This window comes from Pipistrellus kuhlii, unplaced genomic scaffold (assembly GCF_014108245.1).
Source record: "Pipistrellus kuhlii isolate mPipKuh1 unplaced genomic scaffold, mPipKuh1.p scaffold_m20_p_1, whole genome shotgun sequence".
In the NCBI taxonomy this organism is placed as follows: Eukaryota; Metazoa; Chordata; class Mammalia; order Chiroptera; family Vespertilionidae; genus Pipistrellus; species Pipistrellus kuhlii.
The window spans coordinates 158,998,488-159,010,523 of record NW_023425404.1 but is presented as its reverse complement, the minus strand read 5'-3'; the positions used below and the strand labels follow the sequence as shown (position 1 = coordinate 159,010,523).

The 12,036-nt window shown below is 38.1% G+C and overlaps 1 protein-coding gene across 1 annotated transcript in view; it reads left to right on the top strand.

The window, feature by feature from the left end:
• LOC123651136 (cell wall protein DAN4-like) overlaps positions 1-8,178 on the top strand; it is a 32,185-nt gene extending 24,007 nt beyond the window's left edge. The window contains exon 5 of the mRNA XM_045571011.1: positions 5,758-8,178. Coding sequence (XP_045426967.1) covers positions 5,758-8,178 — 2,421 coding nt within the window. The remainder of the gene's footprint in view (positions 1-5,757) is intronic.
• Positions 8,179-12,036: the final 3,858 nt, after the last annotated feature.

Below are 12,036 nucleotides of genomic sequence, written 5' to 3'. Positions count from 1 at the left end.
AGCCTGTTGGCTTTTATTGCATGTTTCATGGTAAGTCCTCCCCCAATCCCCCCCCCCCCTCAGTCCTAAATACTCTTGATATTCTTTGTATTTATTATAACTTCAAACAAAGCTTGATACCAATTATGTCCTCCTTTATATAACAATATGATAAGATGATCATTATAGACCTATTCCTATTTTCCTTTTTCTTTCTCTTCTACATATGACTTTCTGGTTAGCTGTTGTGAGCATGAAGGTATGGAGGGCAGGTAGAATCTGGGGAGTTATCTCTTACTGGGAGCATCTCTTCCCTCTTTTTTTCAAAATCTAACTGTCAAAAAAGATAATTGAAGCTTACTAAATGTTTTAATGCTATAGGAAATGGGAAAGTAGAAAGTTTGAGATAAATTTTCTAAAAAGACAACATGATAAATTGAACTAAAATCAATACATCAAATGAAAAGTTCTTAGGTCAATGATTCTAATTATCAAATGTATCATGCTAGAATAAACCACTTTTTTGGAAGCATTCTCCTATACATTGTGGCAAATATGACTCCTCTGGTCACATTAATAAATTTTGTTTCAGACTTTCTAAAAATGTTAATAGATTAGAAGATAAGGAATTTTCACTGAAAGTAAACTTGACAAAGTTAGCTAAAATGTTATCTAATGTTGTTGACTTGAGCAATTTTCAGAGACAATAACAGAAAAAATGCTATCTTTTTTTTCTTTCCTACAACCCTCTGTTTCATACTGACAATAGGCAACTTCTAAGGAGCTGTGTGCAAAATATCTTTGTTTTGAGGAGTCTTGAAGATTCTTACAAGCTAATGGAACATTTCTATTCCAAAAGCTTGAACTTCAAGACTAATACAACTTAAGACAAATTATTTTCTAGTTTATAAGATTACTAGAGGCTCATTGCACAAAAATGTGTGTTCTTAGAGAGATTCCTCAGCCCTGCCTGCACCCTATCAAGTCTTGGACCTTTTGGGGGATGTCCACCTGCTGGCTTAGGCACACTCCCCAGGGTATTGGGACTAAGCTGCCAGTCAAACATCCCTCTGACAGCCTGGGAGCCCTCGGGGAACAGGCCTAAGCCACAGTCAGACATCTTTAGCAAGGTCAACGAGGCAGGCTTGTGGCTGAGCAGAGCTTCTCCTATGGAAACACACTGACCACCAGGGAGCAGCTCCTGTGTTGAACATCTGCCTCCTGGTGGTCAGTGTGTGTCAATTCCAACTGGTCATTCTGGATCGTTCCTCTATTAGAGTCAATTTGCATATTACCCTTTTATTACATATAATAGAATACAATTTATATAAGAAGCAGGGGATGTCCTAAAAAAATATTAATTTAGTACATGGATTTTTCTCACATGAGAGTTAAACTTTGCAAAAATCCTAGAAGGCCAAACAGATACTTGGGATGCACAAACACATAGCATGGCAGAGCAAATGAGGTGAGCCCTCAATAATGAAACAAGTGAGTGAATTAGTTTCTGTGTAGCTGACTCCATGAAAAATAAGTAGGTTCCTTGCTCTTACCTGCTAACTCATGTCATTTCACAGAATTAGTGCAGTAGACCTGGGAATGGATTATTGGTCAAGTTTAAAGCTCAAAGACAAACGGTCTATAATTTATGAGGATGTCTGCCATATGCACAGCATGGCTAGGGGCAGCACATCTATCAACAACTGTCCACTAAGTTGCTCTGGTTAAACTGTCAATCTAGCAATTCCTAATCTCTAAGAAAAATAGGGGGGGAAAGGTAATAAGAAATTACTAAAAATGTACTAACATCCTTAGTATGAATCAAACTGACTATAAGCAGTTTTCAAAGAGCCTAGTCCAGTCAGTATTTCTCAAAACTTTACAAACATAATAGGAATTTGTTGAAATGCAGATTCTGACCCAAGTATGCATGAAGCCCAGAAGTCTACATTTTCACAAGTTCTCAGGTGATACTGATGATGCTGGCCAGCAAATATTTTAAATAGTAAGGTCTGGTCAGCGGAGTCCATAAAACAAAACTGAGGAAAAACTAGGACTTTTAGGGTTCTCTTCCCTTCAACTGTATTCATGTTAAGAGCCTTATGCTACTTGCCTTGTGCAAAAAGGAATTAACAGACAATTCAAGTCAGGAAAATTTCTGCTTATCACTAACTCATGTAATTCATACGCCTTAAAATATTTCTTGAACATCTGCTGTCTACCATGCACTATTCTAGATTTTGAGTAAGTGGCAATGAGCAAAACAGACAAAACTTCACTAATGTCATGGAGCATATATGTAATGCAGGAATGGGATGAGAAAATGTTGAATGTTAGGAGGGATGAGAGGGGAATAAAACAAGGTTGCAATTTTAGATAGGACAATTGGGTAAAAAATAACATTTGATGAAAGACCTTTATTGCTTGGGTCTTTGATTTCTTGAGAAGAAATCACCTATATTATAAAAGCAATTAGTACACTAGATACCACCCTCTTCCCTATGCAAAGAGGGTCCTCCTGCAATTAGCTACTCTAAATAGCCACATCATCAATTTTTTCCTCTATCAGTTATTCCAATAATGTAAAAACATATAGTAATATCACCTACATGTTTTGGTTTATTTTGTTTTTAATTATGTACTGATCTAACATCTACCACTAATTATTATGGAACATTTTCACAATTTCCTCTATACATCCCACTTCTTCAATTCTCTCTCAACCTACTCCAAGTCAACTTTACCCACATCTTTTGAATTAAAGTACTCTTGTAAAGTTATACTCCAAATGGCCACGGACAATGGTCAATTTTCAGTCTTCATCATAGCAATGTTTAAATGCCATTAAGCATGATCACTATCCTAGTTCAAAATGATCTTATCTTTGCCTGCAGCACCTTCTATTGTCCTCTCTCTGACCCTTAACTCTCTGACTTCATATCTCACCACTATCTGCCCAATTCAAGTTTCACACACAGTGCACACCTCTGCCCCTTGAACTGGCCAAGGTCACTCTTACTTTAGGTTATTTGTTGTTTCCTCTCCTTATAATTCTCTCCTGTGCAATATCCACATACTATCTTCCTGAATTTCAATTAATTTCTTGTAAGACATTTCCTCCTCAGAGATCTGGTCTTGACCACCTTGTCACTATTCATTTTCTACCCCTCATAACAATTCATTTTTCTCCTGTGGCATTTACCACTGCTTGAGCTCATGCACCAATTTCTATACATACTATACATCAGTTAGGTTATTTGTTTTTTATCTGCTTTTCTTTAAGAATAAAATCTCCATGAAGACAAGGATTTTGTTTAGTTGACAGATCTATGTGCAGTAATAAATAGTCACTATCACTGTGAGAAGAAAGTGATGAAGTTTGCTTTGGGCATCAGTAAAAGCTTTGCAAAAGTAAATCTTAGGTTGGTTTTATATTATACTAGAGGCCTGGTGCATGGATTAATGGACTGGTGGGGTCCCTCAGCATGGCCTGCGCCATCTCACAATCCAGGAACACTTGGGGAATGTCGGACTGCCGGACTGCCGGTTTTGACTCTATACCTACAGGCTGTTTTGGCCCACCTGTGGGGATCAGGCAGAAACTGGCAGTCCAACATCCCCTGAGTTATGTAGTAGTGTGTAAAGTGGCAGGCATCTGGGGAGGAGCCCATGCCATTCTGCTCATCCTGGTCCTGCTGTGCCTACTGCCACTGCCACTTGGTAATCTGCCACTGCCACTTGGTAAGTGGCACTCCTGCTGTGGGAGTGCACTGACCAACTGGAGGAAGCTCCTGCATTGAGTGTCTGCCCTCTGGTGGTCAGTCTACATCATAGCAACCAGTTGACTGGTCATTTGGTAATTTAGTAGCTTAGGCTTTTATATATAGATAGATAAATATATTTGCTATATAATTCTTTAATGTCCAAATTAAAGTATGGGAGGAGGGGAATAAAACTACTTAAACAGGAAAACATTGAGCTTCCTAGTTGAATGAAAATTTGGAAGTTTGTGAAGCATTCTAAACTAGAAGTGTCTGTACAAAGGTATAGGGACAAACATAGCTTCCTATGTAGAAAGAAAAAGTAATATTTAGTTCTATATGGTCAAAACAAGGACGCAGAAGGGAATGGCAAGAGATAACATTGGATGATGAATATTATTTTTTTGTTTGGTTAAAGAATCCATTCAAGGAAAATCAATGCTAGAATAATGTTAATTATAACTAGATAATCAAACCCAAGTAGCCTTAAGAAGCAATCCTACTTCTCATAGCAATCCTACTTCTCTCTGCACTGTTGTTCTCTTTCTGAACAGACATACTCTCCTTATTCATAGTTTCTGTGTCCTCACAGATTCATTTACACAAGGCTCTTATTAACACCACAGCCTCTATCTGGTTCCTGTCCTCTTTTCAGTATAGACATTTTAGTTTCCACTTCTAAAGAGTAAATTTCAGTATTTCATAGTTCAAGTTACAAAAAAAAAAAGGAAACATTTTATAAACCTGCTTTATTTTTCTACATATGGCAAATGTTGTAGGATACTGGACAGCACGTGAAATGAAAGTCCTCAGTGAATCATCTAAAGATATCCCGATTAAATGAGCTAAACAGAAAACCATTTCTGTGGCCGAGTATGGCTACAACTCTTCTGAAATGTCTTCAAATTCTAGAGACATCACTGGTCTTTGTAGAAGAGACTAAGTTGTGCGCTGGAGATTGAAACTAGGATAAAAGTAAATTGGATATTAGAAACAGAAAATCTAGTCCAAATCTAGTCTAGCCTTCCCCAATATCTGGCTAGGAATGGAAAGGGATAACCTAGTGATGATAGTGCAGGGACAAGTATATGAGATGTAAATTGTAATTACATAGCCTGAAATCATAAAGCCAGGAATAAAAGAGATGTTTAAGGGGAAAGTGGTAATTAAGAGAAGAAAGGCTACAGGGAGAAAGAGATCAATACATACAGATGAAGAAGTTGGTTGTAAACAGGAAGGGAGAACAACTGCGTATAGATGGGTTTTATAGCTGTGTAGGCAGAAAAGCATAGTCCTCCGTGTGATAGGCTAAATTTTGTGAAATAGAAGGCAAGATCATCTTTCTAGGGAGTGAGAGGGAAGAGAGCTGAAGACGGACTGTGAATACTGAGAAGACAGCCTTTTGGGGGAATAAGAAAGAATGGATTAGCACTGCTGAGGTACCAAATGAGGGGAGACACTGTGCATCTCTAGTGTTTCTAATATTTAGAAACTGGTAAGATTCTCCAGCAATGTCCACTAGCCTGCAAGTAAGAGAAGGTAAATTGTATAGAGTTTACCTAAAAGTTTGTTGTTGCCTAAGTCAGCATGGCAGAAAGAAGTTGAACACAGAGGCAGGAAGTTGAATGCTGCAAGAGTGACTAGAGTATTTCACGTTCCTGAAACTTCTGTTCAAACAAACTGGTATTCTGACTGCTTCTAGATTAGGATTTCTATCTCCCTGACACTATTCACTGGCTTTCAACATTCATTTAATTGTATTCTCCCCTCCCCATTTCTACTCTATTATTTAAGTCACATTTTAAATGCTCTCTTCTACTAGGCAATTCTTAGTCCTCTCTCTTTTGTCAAAAAATAAACTTTCCAGTGTTGGCCAGTGGTGCTCAATCGTTAGAGTGTTGGCCTGAAAACTAAAGGGTCACTGGTTCAATTCCCAGTCAAAAGGATGTTTTGTTTAACTTTAAATGATAAAATATAGACATGCTTTTATTTTGTTTTCTTTCGTTTATATCCACAGTGCAGTGCAAGCCACTGGATACCATATCAAATTAACCAGCTGCCACAAAACTCAATACTGAAATATGGAAAACAGGTTCCACAACACCATCTTACTCCCAATCACCAAGAACAAATTAAAGAAGTTCCTACTCCTCCTCCTACTAATGCTCTAAAAGAACAGAATGAACTTAATCCTGTTCCTTCAAATGTCTATGCAGTACATATTTTACAACAATATCTTCAATCCAAAGAACCCGCCACCAAACGTTTCAAAGAACCCTCTGCTGTAGCATCCAAAATCATGTCTAGAAAACACAGTTCTATAATGAGAGCAATCATGTCTGGTGATTATACATTAGAAGATCCTCAAACCACCTCCAAACAACTCACTGCAATTATTGAAACTTCAGTGAAACCAATGAAAGTATCCAGCACTAAAATTTCCAAAAAATTATCTACAGAGACAACCAAAATCAGGTCCACAGAATCCACATCAACATCACCCGAGAACATCTCCACAGTATCCACTACAACTATGAACACTTCAAAAGAACTCATGAAAGTATCCACCACCAAATGTTTCAAAGAACCCTCTGCTGTAGCATTCAAACTCACCTATAGCGAATCTACATCAGTAGCTCCTAAGACCACTGCCCAACAACTCACTACAACTATCGGAACTTCAGAGAAACAAATGAAAGCATCAACCACTCAAATTTCCAAAGAGCCCTCTCAAACATCAATGAAAATAAGCTCAAAAGAACAGATTACGGTACCCACCACCAAACATTTCAAAGAACCCTCTGCTGTAGCATCCAAAATCATGTCTAGAAAACGCAGTTCTATAATGAGAGCAATCATGTCCGGTGATTATACATTAGGAGATCCTCAAACCACCTCCAAACAACTCACTGCAATTATTGAAACTTCAGTGAAACCAATGAAAGTATCCAGCACTAAAATTTCCAAGAAATTATCTACAGAGACAACCAAAATCAGGTCCACAGAATCCACATCAACATCACCCGAGAATATTTCCACAGTATCCACTACAATTATGAACACTTCAAAAGAACTCATGAAAGTATCTACCACCAAACATTTCAAAGAACCCTCTGCTGTAGCATCCAAACTCATGTCTAGACAATCTACATCAGTAGTTCCTAAGACCACTGCCCAGCAACTCACTACAACTATCAGAACTTCAGTGAAACAAATGAAAGCATCAACCACCCAAATTTCCAAAGAACCCTCTCAAACATCAATGAAAATAAGCTCCAGAGCATCGACATCAACAGCACCCAAGACCACCTCCACAGTTTCCACTAAAACTGTGACCACTTCAAAAGAACAGATTATGGTACCCACCACCAAACATTTCAAAGAACCCTCTGCTGTAGCATCCAAACTCATATCTAGACAATCTAAATCAGTAGCTCCTAAGACCACTGCCCAACAACTCACTACAACTATCGGAACTTCAGTGAAACAAATGAAAGCATCAACCACTCAAATTTCCAAAGAACCCTCTCAAACATCAGTGAAAATAAGCTCCAGAGCATCAACATCAACAGCACCCAAGACCACCTCCACAGATTCCACTACAACTATGACTAATTCAAAAGAACCCATGACAGTATTGACCAACAAAAGTTTCAAAGAACCCTCTGCTGTAGTAATAAAAATTATGTCTGGAGAATCTACATCAGTAGCTCCTAAGACCACTGCCCAACAACTCACTACAACTATTGGAACTTCAGTGAAACAAATGAAAGCATCAAACACTCAAATTTCCAAAGAGCCCTCTCAAACATCAATGAAACTAAGCTCCAGAGCATGGACATCAACAGCACCCAAGACCACCTCCACAGTTTCCACTAAACCTGTGACCACTTCAAAAGAACAAATTATGGTACCCACCACCAAACATTTCAAAGAATCCTCTGCTGTAGCATCCAAACTCATGTCTAGACAATCTACATCAGTAGCTCCTAAGACCACTGCCCAACAACTCACTACAACTATCAGTACTTCAGTGAAACAAATGAAAGCATCAACCACCCAAATTTCCAAAGAACCCTCTCAAACATCAATGAAACTAAGCTCCAGAGCATCAACATCAACAGCACCCAAGACCACCTCCACAGTTTCCACTACAACTATGACTAATTCAAAAGAACCCATGACAGTATCGACCACCAAAAGTTTCAAAGAACCCTCTTCTATAGTAATAAAAATTATGTCTGGAGAATCTACATCAGTAGCTCCTAAGACCACTGCCCAACAACTCACTACAACTATTGGAACTTCAGTGAAACAAATGAAAGCATCAACCACTCAAATTTCCAAAGAACCCTCTCAAATATCAATCAAATCAGCTCCTCAGCATCAACATCAACAGCACCCTGGAACACCTCCACAGTATGCACTAAAACTGTGACCACTTCAAAAGAACAGATTACGGTACCCACCACCAAACATTTTAAAGAACCCTTTGCTGTAGCATCCAAAATCATGTCTAGAGAATCTACACCAGTAGCTCCTAAAACCACTGCCATACAACTATCAGAACTTCAGTAAAATCATTGAAAGTATCGGCTGCTGAAATTTCCAAAGAACCCTCTAGAGTATCAACCAAAATCAGCTCCACAGTATCCACATCAATAGCATCCAAGACCACCTCCACAGTATCCACTTCAACAATGATCACTTCAAAAGAAGCCATGACAGTATCGACCACCAAATGTTTCAAAGAACTCTCTTCTATAGTAATAAAAATTATGTCTGGAGAATCTACATCAGTAGCTCCTAAGACCTCCACCAAACAACTCACTACAACTATCAGAACTTCAGTAAAACCAATAAAAGAATCCACCACTAAAATTTCCAAATAACCCTCTAGATAGAATATCAACCAAAATCATTTCCACAAAAACAGCACCCAAGAGCCAGCTCCTCAGTATACATTATAACTATGACCACTTCAAAAGAACCCATGATGGTACCCACCACCAAACATTTCAAAGAACCCTGTGCTGTAGCATCCAAAACCATGTCTAGAGAATCTACATCAGTAGCTCCTAAGACCACTGTCAAACAAACTCACTACAACTATCAGAACTTCAGTGAACCCAATGAAAGCATCAACCATTGATATTTCCAAAGAACACTCTAGGATATCAACCAAATTCAGCTCCACAGAATCCACATCAACAGCACCGAAAACAACTTCCACAGTATCCACTACAACTATGACCACTTCAAAAGAACCCATGACAGTATCCACCACAAAACTTTTTAAACAACCCTCTCCTATTGCAACCAAAACCATGCCTGGAGAATCTACATAACAGCTACTAAGATCATCTCCACTCAACTCACTACAACTATCAGAACTTCAGTGAAATCAATGAAAGTGTCCAACACTAAAATTTCCAAAGAACCCTCTATAAAATCAACCAGAATCAAGTCCAGAGTAACCACATCAACAGCACCCAAGACCACCTCCACAGTACGCACTACAACTATGACCCCTTCAAAAGAACCCAAGATTATCCAACACCAAACTTTCAAAGAACCTTCTAGTAAAGGAACCAAAATCATTTCTAAATTATTGACAGCCATAGCATATAAAAACAAGTCCACACAAGAGACCACTGTTATCACCACTTTCAAAGAACCCTCCAGAATTCCCACTACCCAAATTTCAAAAAAAGAAAAACCTAAAAAAAAAACACACCTAAAATAGCTTTCAAATTTAAATCCAGAAAATCCACATCCACGATGCCACAGGCCACCTCCAAACGACACCTCACAACTATCACCAGTCCTGAAGAACCCACCAATCCAACAATCACTGAGCACTTTATATTTATCAACTCTACTGAGTAAACAATTATTTTCTCTACCATAAAATTTCCAAAGACCGCTACACAACACCAAACAAAATTACTTTCAGAGAATCCACTTTGGCTCCTAAGACCACCTCCAAACAACTCACTACCACTATCACAACTTCAGTGAAACCAATGACAGTATCCATCACAAAAATTCCCAAAGAACCCTCTACAATAGCAACCAAAATTACTTCCAGAGTATCTACATCAATGGCACCTAAGACTACCTCCAAGAAACACAGTACAACTATTCCCACATCCAGAGAACCCACAACAGTATCCATCTCCAAGGAACCCCCTACAATAGCAACCTTCTACAGAGAATTCGCATCACAGCACCAAAGGCCACATTAACACAACCTATCGCATCTATCAAAAATTCAATGAAACCATTGACTGTACCCACCATGAAAATTTTCAAAAAGCCCTCAACAATAGCATTCAAAATCACTACAGGAGAGTTCATATCAATGGCATCCAAGAGCACATCCACACAATACTCTATGATAGCACATCAGTCTCTCTTAAGACCAATTCTGTGTCTTTTAAGATCACCTCCACACAAAACACTACAACTATCAGAACTTCAGTGAAACCAATGACAGTATCCATCACAAAAATTTACAAAGAACTCTCTATAATAGCAACTAAAATGGCCTCAAGGGAATTCATATCAAAGGCACCCAAGGCCACCTCCAGAGTATCCACCAAAATTATGACCACCTCATTGAAACCAATATCAGTATCCACTACAAAATTTTCCAAAGAGTGCTCTATAATACCAACAAAAATCACTTCAAGAGCATTTACATCAATAGCACCCAAGTCCACTTCCAAACAACACACCACAACTATCACAACCTCCAAACAACCCACTATAGTATTCACCACAAATTTTTCAAAATATCCTTCTACAATAGCAACCAAAATTGCTTCAAGAGAAGCCACATCAACAGTACTCAAGACCACCTCCATAGTATCCACTACAACTATGCCCACTTCAATAGAATCCACAACAGTATCCACCACCAAACTTTTTAAAGAACCTACTACAATAGCAACCAAAATCATTTCAAGGGAAACCACATCAAAGACACCCAAGACCACATCCACACAATACAGAGCAATCATCTCCACTTCTAAAGAACCCCCTTCATTAACCACTACCAGAATTTCTAAAGAATCCTCTACAATAGCAACCAAATTCCTTCCAGAGAATCCACATCAGTGGCACCAAGATCACATCTCCACAATACATCACAACTATCAGCACTTCGATAGAACCCACAACAATATCCACCACTGAAATTTCCAAAGAACCCTGTACAATAACAATCAAAATTATTTCCAGTTGAATCCACATCAATGGCTACTATGGCCACATCGCACAAATCACCAAAACTATCATCACTTCCATAGAACCCACTATTGTATCCACCACTGAAATATATAATTTTCCTCTACAATAGCAACTAAAATAACTTCAAAAAATCCACATCAAAGGCATCTACCACCATTTACACAGAATTCCCTGCAATTTTCATCACTTCCATAGAGTCCACCACAAAATTTCCAAAGAATCCTGTACAATAGCAGCCAAAATCACTTTAAAGAATTAACCACAGCAGCACCCATCATATTTTCACAGAAACCTCCTCAACTATCACCACTTTCATAGAACGAAGTACAGTAACCAACATCAACACTTCCTTAGAACCCAATAGAAATCAACCAAAATCACTTCCACAAAAACCAGCTCTATAATATCTGTCATTACTTCCTTAAAACAAACTACTGTGACAATTATCAAAAGGTTTTCAATAATGCCAATCATCAGGACAACAAACAGCCCCACCTCTTCAAAGAACTGACCTCTTCATGAAGAGACATCATCACTACAAGATCAGCAGCCACCAACATAGCATCTATCAGAGCTACTATTCTTTATCACATTCCCCTCTAATATTTTCCAGTTTTAATATCTAGGTGAAAGCTTTCATTCAAAGGACATCAAGCAGAAAAACTGTAGAGTTTTCGTGATAAGTTCTTTTCCACCTTTGGTCAATATTGTAAGAAATGATATTTTTAAATATGCCTTAAGCTCTTAGGAAAATTATCTTGAATTATTTCAGTGAATCCAACCCTAATCTAACCAGCTTATCAAAGTAATAAAATAAAGTACTATTTGAGCAATATTAAGCACCTATTTTGTTGTTATGATAATAAACATAATTTCCTATATTTTATTACCTACCAAAAGTTGATCAATCCATTTTCCAGAATAAAACAGAGACTCTTAATTTTTCTTTTAAAAAAAGACTCAATAAAGGTATACTTAGAGTGGGCAGGATTAGTAAACAAGGGATTGTTGAGGCATTCTGGGTCTTGCTACAGTGGAGCTG